The 16,844-nt window shown below is 43.3% G+C and overlaps 1 protein-coding gene across 1 annotated transcript in view; it reads left to right on the forward strand.

Annotated features, from left to right (window-relative positions):
• The window catches only part of LOC124552546 (flocculation protein FLO11-like), a 277,283-nt gene that overhangs the window by 207,494 nt on the left and 52,945 nt on the right, over positions 1-16,844 (forward strand). Inside the window, exon 4 of the mRNA XM_047126864.1 lies at positions 5,952-6,724. Within this exon, the coding sequence (XP_046982820.1) occupies positions 5,952-6,724 (773 nt within the window). The remainder of the gene's footprint in view (positions 1-5,951; positions 6,725-16,844) is intronic.

The raw sequence follows: 16,844 nt of genomic DNA on the forward strand, positions 1-16,844 counted from the left end.
AAGTTCTGCTGTACACTGACGTGACAAAAAACATGGGATAATGATATGCAAGTATACAGATGTAGGTATAAAAGGGCAGTGCAACGGCGGAGGTGTCAGATGTACTCAGGGGAGTCCTATGAAAAGATTTCCGAGGTTATTATGGCCGCCTGACGGGAATTAACAGACTCTGAACGCGTAACGGTAGTTGGAGCTAGACACATGGGACATTCCGGAAATCGTTAGGGAATTCAGTACTCCGAGATCCACAGTGTCAAGAGTGTGAAGACAGTACCGAATTTCAGGCATTACCTCTCCCAACTGACAACCTGGTGGCTGACGGCCTTCACTTAACGACCAAGTGCAGTGGCGTTTGCGAAGAGTTGTCAGTGCTAACAGGACACATACAACACTGCGTGCAACAACCACAGGAGTCATTGTGGGACGTACGACGAATGTATCCGTTAGGACAGTGCGCTGAAATTCGGTGTTACTGGTCTATGGCAGCAGACGACCTTCGCGAGTGCCTTTGCTGATAGCACGACATCGCCCACAGCGCCTCTTCTGGGCTAGAAAACCGCGGTCTGGGCAGATGAGTCCCGATTTCAGTCGGTAAGAGCTGATGGTAGGGTTCGAGTGTGGCGGAGACCCCACGAAGCCATGGACCCAGGTTGTCACTAAGCATTGTGGTTCATAATGGTGCGAGCTGTGTTTACATGTAATTAACTCGGCCCTCTGATCCAGATGAACAGGTCGTTAACTCAGAATGGTTATGTTCAGCTACCTGGAAGCCATTTGCAGCCATTCGTGGACTCATGTTCCCAAACAGCGGTGCAATTTTTATGAAGGACCGTGAACCATGTCGCCAGACCACAACTGTTCGCTATTGGTTTGAAAAACATTCTGGACAACTCATTCGAATGATTTGACCACTTACCGAACATTTATGAGACACAATCGAGAGGTCAGTTCGTGCACAACATCCTGAACTGGGAGCACTTTCGCCATTGTTGAGACCCTCTCATATCGAGCTGCTGCACTACGTCGGAGAAAAGAAAGTCCGACACGATTTTTGGAGATATCCGATGACTTTCGTCACCTCTGTGTAAATACCACAACGTCAAGTATCGCATTTAGAATCAGTAAATAGCCACACATTTATTGCACGAGATCTGAGTATGAAAAAGAAACTCTGACCTCAATTCTACTCAGATCTTACTCAATCATTACAGCATCTCACCCTCCAACCAATGTCAATTGTTGGCATCCAACTAGACCCTTCTCTGTGCATTCAATCGACGAGGGTGTGTTGAAAAATAATGCCTCCGAATTTTTAATGTGAAAGCACTTAAAGCTCTTTAAATGAAACAAAATTGTTAATTTTCTACATGTCTATTCTCCATGTGTACGTATTTGCAGCTCTCTAACACTATAGTTCAATCCTATTATCTTGGCTGCTCGCGCATGCCCGCCCAGACGCGGGAGATTGCTGCGTTGCCAGTGGCAAACGACGCACGCGCCGAGAGAAGCAGCGCCATAGTATTGTATAGTTCGCAAACTTAGGTTTAGGGGGGAGCGTGCAGTTTATGAAATAAAGCCACCACGGCCGCATTAACCCTTTCGCTGCTACAGAGACGTGTTCCCCGCATTCCGCGCTGTGCGCGATTTTGTAATCACTGCACTGCTCGCCTGTGCTGACACATGCTGCTCCTACTGCTTTGAGACACTTATCATTCGATTTCACAAAAACTATTTGGGACGAAATTCTGATTTTTACACATCTTCCTGACTGATACCTTCCCCCCATAAATGACTTAATTTTGTTTCGATGTTCAACGCAGTTATTGTGCAGCTTGCACGAAATTTTGAAGAGTTTGCAGAGGTAAAAGTCCATAGCGTATACTTTCCGTATGTTCGATTTTAATTGCCACAATGTTAAGAATGAAATGTGGACAAGATACCTAAATTTCATATAAAATTTACTGTATAACAATATATCATTCAATTTTTAACCAGATAGGTGTCGTATGTAATATTGAGAAATATTGCGTCTTTCGCGACTGTAATAAAAGTTTTATTTATATCAGAGTCATTTCGCTTCTTTCTACAAAGTTCTGATCAAAACAAAGTTGGCGAAGTACACAAAACTGAATTGTGGACGTACTTAAACACAGAAACTAAAATACATTGTCAGTGAGGCGCAATGCGCAAACAATTTGTGTTTGTCACAACGGACAGCAAATACTTGCCAAAACATAGATCAGTTGACGAAAACATTGAATATGATGATGTTGCCAAAGCAGCGAAGCAAAGAATTGCGTCACACAATCAAGTAGCTCGGCAACATACGAGCCGAAATTCTGCTCTAAATAATACTTTTAATACTGTCGCAAAACAATATATCTCAATATGAATAGTAAAACAGCGACTGCGGAAGAGAAGATATACAAACAAAACAGACAACATGAATATTGTATGTGTACCTTTTCATTGTTTTTAATTGCTGTGAAATTAAATATTGGAGGACAAAATTAGAAAAACCGAAAACTTAATATGATTGTAAAGAACAGACAAAGCGCTAGAAATTTCAAAAAATTATATTCAAACGAATAAAATTCATGAAGTAAGGCACGTCGATATTGTTTTTAAATAAAGAAAATTTTAAGCACCGAACTAGGTTTGAACTTAGAACCTTTCGCTCAGCAGCCAAACACCTTAACCACTATGTTAATGCAGATCCTTATTTCGTAGCATTTCTGGAGGACTCTAAAATATCACACAAAATACCGACAGAACCTGTTGGTGTCACTATGAATTACGTTTCGTTGAAGTACAATAGGAAATAAACAATTACCGCTGTTCTTTATTGCGAAAAAGCGGTTCGTGAGAATGATACAAACACCTTTCCTTGCTATTGCCTGAATTAGGAGGCTTATTGCTTGTTTGGTTTAATTAATTAATAGAATATGAAGCAATTGATATAAATAATGCTTTTTTCAAACTTTCTATAAAAGAAAGTCTGCTATCAAGACATTGCTTTTGTTCAATTACTTTATTTATGACTGAACGTTTCTAAAACTGAAGACACTCGTCCGTGCTCTGCACTGCAGTCGAGCTCTGGCGACGTCGTTCTCTGTTCATTGGCTGACTGTGTTTTGTGACGTCAGATGCGCAGAACGACCTTAAACTTGGCCGCCATCGTAAATGACGCGCACTATAGAGGACTACGAATTGTTGCTTGCAACATGGCGGTGTGTATTGGTCAGTGCTTGAAAAGCAGCTGCTGTAGTGAGTTTCGAATTCGATGAGTTCGTCCGCACATGGACCACCTCTCCTTCAGCATGGCAGTGCCAGACCATACACACGAACGCTGCGACATCTACAACAATCCGACGTCTTGGTTTCACTGTCGTGCATCATCCTCCAAACACTCGTAATTTGGCTGCGTCCGATTTTCATCTGTTTCCAAACCTTAGAGAACACCATCGCGGACTTCACTTCGATAGTGATGAAGCAGTGCAAGCAGATGTGAGATTGTGGCTTTGTCAACAAGGTCAAACATTCTGCAGTGATGGTATCAACGAACTCGTATCCCGTTGGGAAATACGTGTTCATCGCGAGGGTGACTGCATTGGGAAGTAATTATGAAGACTTGAAGAACAAAATGTAGAATGTTTATAATGTTTGCTTCATGTAAAAAGTTTTAAGAGTTTTCACACAAAATTGTTGCAGGGATTACTTTTCATAATGCCCTCGTAAACGTGCCCAGAGAACAATGTGGCGCGCTTACCTCACATTGGTCCCCTATAGCTGCCCCTCCAAAGTGCTTCCTCATGGACTCCTAGTCTCCTACTAAAGAGTTAAAGGCAGTCACCCTTACAGAGATGATTGATCCATAAAGAGGATATCTATGTAGGTATCTGCAATTTAGAATACACCGAATAAATTCAGTTTTGAAAGTTGTGGTTGAGACAGGCATCTTTCATCATTCTCCTTTTACATTTTAGAGCACTTTTGGAATGTCTTTTTCAGGAAGACCAGCACAAGACCTTGATCGTTTAACGTTCTACAAACAAAGATTATTCAACCATGGAATCTGGCTTCAGGGTATTCCAACTTAACCCTCCCAAATCAGGAAAGAAAGTAATGGAGCAATATGTCACTGTAAATGGTACAGAGTTGCAGATTTAACAAAAATTAATAATAATTATTATAGCTGGCTAAGGTGTTCATGTAACAAATATATGGATTTTTCTGATAGGCATGCTTAAGAAGCTATTTACATTTTGGCAGTACATTGATAGAAGATGTAATTTCAGGAGGGTGAGCTTTGAACACTTGTGTGGTGCCTTGATGGACTCCTTCCCAAAACTTTTTAAGGTTCTTTAATTTGATATAAACATAGGCTTCCGCGGCCATTGTCACAGTCAGTAAAAACACCATGAAGAAGTCACTTGCAACAGTGACCGAGACGTCGGTAGATTTACGTATTGACAATTCGGTCTCAAACCTAGAAAAATATTATTGACTGTGCTTTAGTTTATTTCATTTATCTGTCAGGTTCTTCGGTACTATGCGAACCAGATCTGCCAATTCATGGATCAAGTCGGTACATAGTTCACACTTTTGATAAGAAAATAGATAAACAAGTATATTAAAAAATTAAAAAACCATGAAAGTAATTGCGGAGCATAATAAATAACAGATTACAGAGGAAAGTTCTCAACCACTGTTAGGAAGTGCATAGAATAGGAATATGACTCAAGGAAACCTTGGATTTATCACCCCCTTTTATTTCAGTTTTGCTGGAGGCCTACTGAAAATGAAACATGCTGAACAGTGCGCACCTTCCTGTATAATGCTTAAGGATGTGTTGTGAAAGTCTATATCGTTTTTCCCATTTAATGTTCACAAATAAATATTGCCATTTCTTCTGAATGAGTCAAAATTGTAAACCACAAACCCCATGACGAAGTATCAATGCACAGCGGTGTAAGATTTAGAATTGAGAGACATCTGAACAATGATTTTTACGATATATTGCCTATATTTTCCTAGCATGACGCGTTTCGCCAGCATGCTGCCATCATCAGGAGCATTTTAGGTACTTTTACATTGTAATTAAGTGAAGTGAGATTAGTTTCCTTTGCTGAGTGTACCAGTGAGCTTATGCGTCGAAAAAGACGCTTGTTCTGGTAGATAAATATTTCGTAGTGTGTACATTACGTGGTAAGTATGATTAGACATTTTGTTAGTGCATTTACTTACGTTTTTGTTGGTAACTTCATTGTCTGGTGCACAGAGCACAGTAACAAGTATAGCACAGCTTAACACTTTCGTAGTCATTTGTTTATATCAATCCAAAGATTCTTAAAAGCTGAGATAAAGTAGTTTCTATTGCTAAAACAATAGCATGCAGTGAAGATGAACATTTATGTCTAGATGTATTTCTGTCATGACAAATATCTTTTTTGTTCTTTACAGCACAACGTTCTGCTAATGGTAACCACATACAGCTTGGAATTTGTGTATTTTGTTTTCTATATCCGAATTACCTAAATCAATTTTTGAGCTGACTGGATATTTTCCTCCTGTTGTCGTTTATTACTAAGATCCTTAAGTTGTACTTCTTGCTATTCAATTTTTCTGGTCTAGCGATCTTTAGAGGTCATCTTCAGTCCTCTGAATAATAAGAATATCACCTGCAAACAGAAGCAGAGTCAGCTATTTCTCTTCCACCATAATTCCTTTTATTACTTTACATCTCGATAGAGAAGTATGAAGTCAGTGTAAATATTAAAAATGGCAGTTGATAGTCCACCCTTTTGTCTTACACGTTGTTTAACAAGTATTTATTGCAGCTGGTATGCACTTGTTTAAGTGTAACAATTAATTTGTAATATGTTACATAATTCCTGGTTATGCTGCCCTATAAAAAGGTATTATTACTACAAATTCTGTTAATCTATCAGGTCTGCTGTAACGGCTGGAGGCGGGACCCGGATTCGAAGAAGTTACGCTGCATCAAGATCATCAGTAATGACTCTGCACTGGATATTTATACTGACCTGGGCAGTGCTGAAGATTCCAGACCAGTTGGCAGGTTTGAGAATGCATTGAAGAAAGAAGCTGGTGTCCAGAAGAACGTGAGACGCCCTCGTGGATCACCATCCTCGCCTGAGAACACTTCTCCTGGGAGTCCTCTTGTAAAGATTGGCCATAGTGAAGCAAATGTACCTTCGAATGGGAGTGTTAAGGTGTCAGGCACAGCTGATGATCACTCTGTACAGGATCGACAACAGGCCTCGCAAAATGCCTCTCCGGACGTGGCAGCCAAAGGAAATGGGAAGACTGGAACTGGGGCACTCAAGAGCAATCAGACCAACTCTCCAGCGATTCCGGCTGTAGCTAGCAGTGGTACCGGCCACACGTTGACAAATGGGAAACAGCCAGTAGAGCCTCCGGGAAGTAGTGCCAATAACACTCAGTCCGAGCCAAATGCTGCGAGCAGTGCTCAGCTACCTGTCACTGCCACCAGGGATGCCCCACATTCCAGTACAGAGAAACAATCTCGACCCTCCGAAAGCCATACAGAAGTGACTGGTACTAAACAGGAATCCTCGAAGAATGGGCCATCGTCTGCACATGAACAGTCGAACACCATTTCTAGCCAGGTTGAAGAGCCACATGGCGTTCCACCAGTGGTTGTTCACACTGAACCCAAAAACGACGGTAGCAGTCCCAGGTAAGATGAAATGTACTGTACAAACAGTGTATGTTCTTGTACTGTGTGTTTACTGTAAGTTGGCCGATCGGCTCCCATTAGTCCGATTACCTGATAGTTGCCAGCCGTCACTTGTTGCTACAGTGTTGCCACATCCGTTGCCGGCTATCGCTTTTCTTCTTCTTCTTGCGTTACGGCCTCTGTAGGACCACGGGTAGCCCCTTTCTGGACTGCATTTTCCTCTTCTTCTCCCAGAACCTCTTCATTCTTTCTCTTCTCCTCTCCCGCTCTTCTTCCGAAATCTCCAGTTTCCGTTTCTCCTGGCGGCTCCACTGGTGACATTCTAATATTTTCCTGTATTCTTCTCTGTCATTGATCTCCGGCATATTTTTCGGTGTATATTTGTTCCTCCAGTTTTCCTTTCCTTCGACCTTGATCCCCAATTACAACCAGTCCTCCAGAAGTTCAACAATCCACTTGGTTCCTGTCTTTCCCCTTGTCCTCCCTGTTGTTTCCCACACTCTCTTCGTCATTCTGTCCATACTCATCCTAACTTCATGCCCAGCAAACCTTGCCCTTTTGAGTCTGATTTCCCCGGATATCGTTGTCATGTTCCGGTACAATTCTTCCCTAGGTCTTCGCATCCACCTCTCTCCACCTCTTTTGGGACCTAGTATTTTTCTCAGTATTTTCCTCTCTTCTTTCTGTAGTTTGTCTGCCCCATTTTTTCCCAGTGTCATCGTCTCAGCATAATGTAATACTGCATTCCTCACTGTTGCCTTGTAGTGGCTTATCTTTGCCTCTGTGGATATATTCTTTTTATTGTATACCTCTCTCGTCCTACAGAAGGCTGACCTCATCTTCTTTATCCCCTCTGTTATTCCCTCCTTGCTCCTGTTTCTTCCTGTTATAAATTCTCCCAGGTATTTAAATTCGTCCACCATTTGCACAGTGACTTCCGGTGTTTCCCAGTCTGCAGTGGTGTTTAATGTCTTTGTCTTGTTATAGGTGATCCTCAGTCCCACCTTTCTGGCTACCTTACTTAAGTTGTCGAGTTGTGTCTTTGTGTCTTCTTCCGTCTCACTTACTATTGCTATGTCATCTGCAAAGACTAGGCAGTCCACTTGAACCCTGTTGTCCTTTTTGTCCCCCACATGGGTCTTTGGTATTCCCGTCCAGTGATCAGGCAGTGGAGAGCAATAAACGAGGAAATGGGAATACCAAAGACCCATGTGGGGGACAAAAAGGACAACAGGGCTCAAGTGGACTGCCTAGCCTTTGCAGATGACATAGCAATAGTAAGTGAGACGGAAGAAGACGCAAAGACACAACTCGACAACTTTAGTAAGGTAGCCAGAAAGGTGGGACTGAGGATCGCCTATAACAAGACAAAGACATTAAACACCACTGCAGACTGGGAAAGACCGGAAGGCACGGCTATCGCATTCAGAAAGTAAGGTAGGTCACTTTATATTTTCGTGAAAAAATATTTATTTATTCATCAATTCATGTTGTCCCCTTCAAAGAAATCCTCCTTAGATTGTGCCAACGTTTCTTCTAATTTGGAAATCTGTGGTAAGTTCCTATGGGAGCAAACTGCTAAGGTCGTCGGTCCCTAGGCTTTCACACTACTTAATATAACTGAAATTAACTTAGGCTGAGGACAACACACACACACCCATGCTTGAGGGAAGATTCGAACCTCCTCGAAGCACTTCGCATAAGCACTTTTTGGTACTGCCTTGACTACTTCCAGGGATGCAGTTTTTATTTCCTCAATCGCTGAAAATATTCGTCATTTCATGGATCGCTTCAGTTTAGGGAACAGGAAAAAATCGTAGAGACCCAAATCCGGAGAATATGGTGGCCGAGGCATGATTGTCGTGCTGTTTTTGGCCAAAAAATCTCTCACAAGCAACGATGAACGAGCAGGTCCATTGTCGTGATACAAAAGCCGTGAATTGTTTTTCCACAATTCCGGACGATTTTTCCGTATTGCTTCTCGCAAGCGGCGCATAATGCCAAGGTAATACTCCTTATTGGCCGTACGACCTTGAGGAAAAAAATTTATGATGCACTACGCCTTGGCAATCGGAGGAAAAAAAGAAAGGTGAACAAAACTTTGACATTTGATCGAACTAGTCGTGTTTTTTCGGCCTTGGCTCTCCGGGATGCTTCGACGACTGGACTTTGGTTTCGACATCATAACCGGAAACCCATGTTTCGTCACCAGTTATGACCCTTTTGAGCAAGTCGTGCTCATCATTGACGTCATTCAAGAGCTCCTGAGCTATGCTCATGCGACGGTTCTTCTGATCAAAACAGACAAGTTTTGGAACAAACTTAGCTGACACAGTCGTCTCACGCCCAAAACACCCGAAAAAAGACGCATGACACGAACCAATCGGTATGCAGCAACTTGTCTTACGGTAATTCGACGATTTTCCAAAACAATTTTCTTCACAGCTTCGACGTTATCATCTGTTGTTGATGTGGGCGTCCAGAGAATCTTGTCGGCCATCTTGGAAGAGCTTGTACGACTTGTGAACAACGTTTTTGCTTATAGCAGGTTCACCATATGCCACTCTCAACATTTCAAGTGTTTTGGAGCACGTGATTCCATTTTTCATACAAAATTTTATGCAAATTATTTGCTCTTTTTTTTCATCAGTCTACGGACTGGTTTGATGCGGCCCGCCACGAATTCCTTCCCTGTGCTAACCTCTTCATCTCAGAGTAGCACTTGCAACCTACGTCCTCAATTATTTGCTTGACGTATTCCAATCTCTGTCTTCCTCTACAGTTTTTGCCCTCTACAGCTCCCTCTAGTACCATGGAAGTCATTCCCTCATGTCTTAGCAGATGTCCTATCATCCTGTCCCTTCTTCTTATCAGTGTTTTCCACATATTCCTTTCCTCTCCGATTCTGCGTAGAACCTCCTCATTCCTTACCTTATCAGTCCACCTAATTTTCAACATTCGTCTATAGCACCACACCTCAAATGCTTCGATTCTCTTCTTTCCGGTTTTCCCACAGTCCATGTTTCACTACCATGCAATGCTGTACTCCAGACGTACATCCTCAGAAATTTCTTCCTCAAATTAAGGCCGGTATTTGATATTAGTAGACTTCTCTTGGCCAGAAATGCCTTTTTTGCCATAGCGAGTCTGCTTTTGATGTCCTCCTTGCTCCGTCCGTCATTGGTTATTTTACTGCCTAGGTAGCAGAATTCCTTAACTTCATTGACTTCGTGACCATCAGTTCTGATGTTAAGTTTCTCGCTGTTCTCATTTCTACTATTTCTCATTACCTTCGTCTTTCTCCGATTTACTCTCAAACCATACTGCGTACTCATAAGACTGTTCATTCCGTTCAGCAGATCATTTAATTCTTCTTCACTTTCACTCAGGATAGCAATGTCATCAGCGAATCGTATCATTGATATCCTTTCACCATGTATTTTAATTCCACTCCTGAACCTTTCTTTTATTTCCATCATTGCTTCCTCGATGTACAGATTGAAGAGTAGGGGCGAAAGGCTACAGCCTTGTCTTACCCCCTTCTTAATACGAGCACTGCGTTGTTGATCGTCCACTCTTATTATTCCTTCTTGGTTGTTGTACGTATTGTACAACAACCCCCTACTTTTTTCAGAATTTCGAACAGCTTGCACCATTTTATATTGTCGAACGCTTTTTCCAGGTCGACAAATCCTATGAAAGTGTCTTGATTTTTCTTTAGCCTTGCTTCCATTATTAGCCGTAACGTCAGAATTGCTTCTCTCGTCCCTTTACTTTTCCTAAAGCCAAACTGATCGTCACCTAGCGAATTCTCAATTTTCCAGTCTTCCGTCTATTATTCTTCTAAGCAGCTTCGATGCTTGAGCTGTTAAGCTGATTGTGCGATAATTCTCGCACTTGTCAGCTCTTGCCGTCTTCGGAATTGTGTGGATGATGCTTTTCCGAAAGATGGTATATCGCCAGACTCATATATTCTACACACCAACGTGAATAGTCGTTTTGTTGCCACTTCCCCCAATGATTTTAGAAGTTCTGATGGAATGTTATTTTTTTTGTAATAACGAAAATCGCCGAGCTCACTAAAAGACGTCTAACCTTTCTATCTGTCAAAAACAAGCGAAGTATGCTGTAAGCTTGAAACTGTGATCATATGTTCGGGACATGTGACCAATACAACAAAAAAGAAGGTCGATAATCGAATGTACGTTGCCCGCGCAATTTGGAAAGTCACCTTACTCTTTGAACAGCCCTCGTACGTGACACACAAACACGGCCGGTCACGTGATAAATGCCGTTAATGTGTAACGCGGAGCGATGTTGGAATCGGCCGCCGCGAGGTATGACGGAAATGGGAGATGCTGTACCGGCAGATGATTTTAAGTGATAAATAGCTGAACTGCAGCAGACGACGCTTTTTGTAGCTCTGAATTTAAACTCGAATCCTAACCTAACCTAACCACAACCTCGTGACGTGCAATGTATCCAAGAAAACGGCGATCGACAGTCTGTGACAGAACTAAAATCACCATCGTTTCGTTCACAGTTTTAAGGCTAACCTCTGCGAACAATCGCAAGACAGAACATTTCACAACATGTTTGTTTGCATCTTCCACAGAAAAATTTCAGTTTTTTGCGCTACCCGTGAATAGTAATTTTCGCTGTCGTTAGTTACCTGGAACTAGGTTCACACTTGCTACACGGGTTGCCCCGTTACCAACCGATGAGCAGTACTTGTTGGCACTTCCTTGTAGGTTGTAGGCGGCAGAAGCAGATTCCAAACGAAAACAGGATGATAGAAAAAAATAAGAACAATAATCAAAAACGTCAAGAGAGTGTAAAATTTGACGCAGCAAAGAATCAGAAATACTAAAATGCTAGATTTAAACGAATTAATTGAATAAAAATGATAATCGGACGCTTTTGATCAGATTTGGAAAAACAAACACACGAGATTCGAAATTTCTCCCTTCGCACGTCAGGTTTATACGCTCCACTGCACCTTTCAGTGTACTCCGAAAGGCCCTCGTGTTTATGACTGGTGTCTTAGAAAAAACTTTGTTTTCTGCCTTACGGCAGGTCTTGCCATGGGGGAAGCCTCGTGAGAGAGGTCCACCGCATGAGCGTCTAGGGAATTGATTCCAGTGGTGGTTTCCCGTTGCCTTCCACTGATGGTTATGAAATGATAATGAGGACAACACACCACCCACTCCCTAAACGGAGTAAATCTCTGACCCAGCCGGGAATCGAACCCAGGTCCATTGGCGTAACAGTTCGCCGCGCTGACCACTCAGCTATCGGGGCGGACGGTGTCTTAGTCGAGGTGATTAATTGACAGCCTTCAAAAATTCGGCTACACGCAGTGTCGTTCGAAGCTTATCTACTGCATGTCTATCACTCTGATTATACACTGAAGAGCCAAAGAAAGTGGTGCACCTGCCTAATATCGCGTAGGCCCCCGTGAGCACGCGGAAGTGCCACAACACGACGTGACATGGACTCGACTAATGTCTGAAGTAGTGTTCAAGGGAATTGACACCACGAATGCTGCAAGGCTGTCTCTAAATCCGCAAGGGGACGAGGAAGTGAATATCTCTTCTGACAGCACGTTGCAAGGCAACCCAGATATGGCCAAAAATGTTCATGTCTGGAGAGTTTGGTGGCCAGCGGAAGTGTTTAAACTCAGAAGAATGTTCCTGGAGTCACTCTGTAGCAGTTATAGACGTGGGGGGGGGGGGGGGAGGGGGGTGTCACATTGTCATGCTGGAATTGCTCAGGTCCGTTGGAATGCGCAAATGACATGAATTGATGCAGGTGTGTCACCTGTCACAGTCGTATCTAGACGTATCAGGAGTCCCATATCACTCCAACTGCACACGCCCACACACCATTACCGAGCCTTCACCAGCTTGAATAGTCCCCTGCTAACATGCAGGGTCTGTGGATTCATGAGGTTGTCTCCACACCAGTACACGTCCATCCGCTCGATACAGTTTGAAACGAGACTCGTCCAACCAGGCAACACGTTTTCAGTCATCAACAGTCCAATGCTGGTGCCGACGTGCCCAGGCGAGGCGTAAAGCTTTATATCGCGCAGGCATCAAGGGTACACGAGTGGGCATTCGGCTCCAGAAGTCCATATCGATGATGTTTCATTGATTGGTTCGCACGCTGACACTTGTTGATGGCGAGCGCTGAAATCTGCGGCAACTTGCGGAAGGGCTGCACTTGTGTCACGTTGAACGATTCTCGTCAGTCGTTATTGGTCCCGTTCTTGCAAGATCTTTTTCTGGCCGCAGCAGTGTCGGAGGTTTAATGTTTCACCGGATTCGTGATATTCACGGCACACTCGTGAAGTGGCCGCACGGGAAAGTCCGCACTTCATCGCTACCTCGAAGATGGTGTGTCCCATCGGTCGTGCGCCTATTATAACACCACCTTCAAACTCACTTAAATCTTGATAACATGCCATTGTAACAACTGCGCCAGACACTTGTTGTCTTATATAGACGTTGCCGACTGCAGTGCAATATTCTCCCTGTTTACATACATCTGTATTGGATATACATGTCTGTACCAGTTTCTTTGGCGCTTCGTTGCGTGAGAATTACATCAACGATGCTGAAGAAAAATCCAGTAGTGTTTGGTTAGTGCTCTGCATGAAACTTGTCGATGTCGTTAGCATCATGTGTGTGTGTGTGTGTGTGTGTGTGTGTGTGTGTGTGTGTGTGTTTGTGTGGTTATCATGAGTGATGAAATACGAAGTAAAAGGGCCAGACCCAGGAATCGGAATCCAAACACATGAAAAAAAAAGCGTGACTTTGAACTGGAAGTGAACTAATTATTGTGACAATTTGGCAATGCCGAACGGTTCAGGCAAGATGTAGAGCACTCTGAATGGAGGACACATGAAGTGTCAACTTTCAAGTAATTTTAATCGGGTTAAAGATTTGAATAGGCTAAACTCGGAATGCTTCGGTTGGTAGTCATTTTTTTTTTAGATACTGTACCGTGTGAGGTAGCTATTGGGACTGTTTTCTTTCCTTGTACGTAATTGTTGCAGTTTGGATATTTATTAAACATGTCAGTGCATACACTGTGGTGACAAAAGTCATGGGATATCTCCTGATATCATATCGGACCTCGTTTTGACCGGCATAATGCAGCAACTTTTGAAAACGTTCCGTGAAAACTGTCCTGAGCAGCTAGCTGGGCAGCCCACACGCAACAGAAATATCTTAAGAGCTGCCACGCTATTTTACTCAGGCTCACAACGTGCCTTCACTTTTGATAATAGTAGGCGAAACATAAACAAAACTGATTTCAGACACAGTTACAGAAAACTAGCTTACCGCCTGCTGCTTCGCTCGCATAGTCTGGTCTCCACGGATTTCGTTTTGTTTTTCTTCAGTCAGATTTGAATGTTGATGATAAGTAAATCTACACATTCTGCAAACAGCATATCTAGTCTACGCAACCTAAGTTGCAGACAAGGTACTAAAATTAAATAAAACAATTCTTCACATAAGATTTGCACAACTTTTAAAAAATTTAATTGAATTTATATTTTCCTACACACATTGGTCATGTTCAGATCGACAATCTAAAAACAGTGTACCTCGTCTACACGAGCGAAGCTGCAGGCAGAAAGTTGGAATTTATTGAAACGCTTCTTTTTATACATTATAGGTGGCTGCACTGTTCATATTCATCAAATAGTTTTATAAAACTTTTCATCACCTATTTCACCCGTTATGGTTGAATTCCTCGAAGCACTGAAACAAATTTATTTACTTATTTTATTTCTCGCCCAGAAGTTAAGTATCAGATACACAGACATTACTTTAAAAATGATTTAGTAGTTCTTTGTAATGGTTTAATAAAACAAAAAACAGAAAAAAGCTTTCAGCCACTACTTCACCCCCTGACACATCGAATTACGAAGAATTCTGAAACTAGTTTTTATTTCTGACCAAGAGACCAGATTCCAATTTTCGTAGTTCTAGCTTCAAAATTGCCTTTATAGCGACATTTTAAAAAACCTTTCCTCTGTGTCACCCTCCTTGTCGTGAAATTTCGAAAATTGCCTTCTTAAACGATGCCTACCGTGTAAGACCAGTCCCCGCTCCAAATTTCAAGTTTCTATCCTTAGTGGTTTGGACTGGGCAAAGATGTGTCAGTGAATCAATCTGGCCCTATTCCACCCCATTAGGGGTTGGATTTCCGAAAACAGTTATATACCTATTTGTTAATTTCTAACTGAGAAGCCAAATACCAAGTATCCAAAACCGGTAAAATGTGTATTTTTTAATTTCTACAAACATATTTTCATAGATTTATCTTCAAAAATGATTGCATCATGAAATACACACCTGGAAATGGAAAAAAGAACACATTGACACCGGTGTGTCAGACCCACCATACTTGCTCCGGACACTGCGAGAGGGCTGTACAAGCAATGATCACACGCACGGCACAGCGGACACACCAGGAACCGCGGTGTTGGCCGTCGAATGGCGCTAGCTGCGCAGCATTTGTGCACCGCCGCCGTCAGTGTCAGCCAGTTTGCCGTGGCATACGGAGCTCCATCGCAGTCTTTAACACTGGTAGCATGCCGCGACAGCGTGGACGTGAACCGTATGTGCAGTTGACGGACTTTGAGCGAGGGCGTATAGTGGGCATGCGGGAGGCCGGGTGGACGTACCGCCCAAATGATCAACACGTGGGGCGTGAGGTCTCCACAGCACATCGATGTTGTCGCCAGTGGTCGGCGGAAGGTGCACGTGCCCGTCGACCTGGGACCGGACCGCAGCGACGCACGGATGCACGCCAAGACCGTAGGATCCTACGCTGTGCCGTAGGGGACCGCACCGCCACTTCCCAGCAAATTGGGGACACTGTTGCTCCTGGGGTATCGGCGAGGACCATTCGCAACCGTCTCCATGAAGCTGGGCTACGGTCCCGCACACCGTTAGGCCGTCTTCCGCTCACGCCCCAACATCGTGCAGACCGCCTCCAGTGGTATCGCGACAGGCGTGAATGGAGGGACAAATGGAGACGTGTCGTCTTCAGCGGTGAGAGTCGCTTCTGCCTTGGTGCCAATGATGGTCGTATGCGTGTTTGGCGCCGTGCAGGTGAGCGCCACAATCAGGACTGCATACGACCGAGGCACACAGGGCCAACACTTGGCATCATGGTGTGGGGAGCGATCTCCTACACTGGCCGTACACCACTGGTGATCGTCGAGGGGACACTGAATAGTGCACGGTACATCCAAACCGTCATCGAACCCATCGTTCTACCATTCCTAGACCGGCAAGGGAACTTGCTGTTCCAACAGGACAATGCACGTCCGCATGTATCCCGTGCCACCCAACGTGCTCTAGAAGGTGTAAGTCAACTACCCTGGCCAGCAAGATCTCGGGATCTGTCCCCCATTGAGCATGTTTGGGACTGGATGAAGCGTCGTCTCACGCGGTCTGCACGTCCAGCACGAACGCTGGTCCAACTGAGGCGCCAGGTGGAAATGGCATGGCAAGCCGTTCCACAGGACTACAGCCAGCATCTCTACGATCGTCTCCATGGGAGAATAGCAGCCTGCATTGCTGCGAAAGGTGGATATACACTGTACTAGTGCCGACATTGTGCATGCTCTGTTGCCTGTGTCTATGTGCTTGTGGTTCTGTCAGTGTGATCATGTGATGTGTCTGACCCCAGGAATGTGTCAATAAAGTTTCCCCTTCCTGGGACAATGAATTCACGGTGTTCTTATTTCAATTTCCAGGAGTGTATTAACATAAAAATTTTCAGCCCCAATTTCACCCGCATAGTCGTTCAATTTCCAAACATTAAAATAAGTATTTTTTTATTTCTAACCAAGAAGGCAAATTCGGATTTTCGGAAATTTAGCTTTTAAAATGAAATATTTCATAAAACATCCCCAAAAGGGATGTTTTACAAAAGCAATGAAACGCCTTTTTTATTTCTAAGCCAAATACCAATTTTCATAGACCTACCTTTAAAAATACTTTTAGTAGTTCTTTAATAATGATTTATTTTCAAATAAAACTTTCACCCACATTTCACCTCCATATGGGTTAAATTCCCCATAATGCCGAAACAC

Source organism: Schistocerca americana, chromosome 10 (genome assembly GCF_021461395.2).
Source record: "Schistocerca americana isolate TAMUIC-IGC-003095 chromosome 10, iqSchAmer2.1, whole genome shotgun sequence".
Taxonomy (NCBI): domain Eukaryota; kingdom Metazoa; phylum Arthropoda; class Insecta; order Orthoptera; family Acrididae; genus Schistocerca; species Schistocerca americana.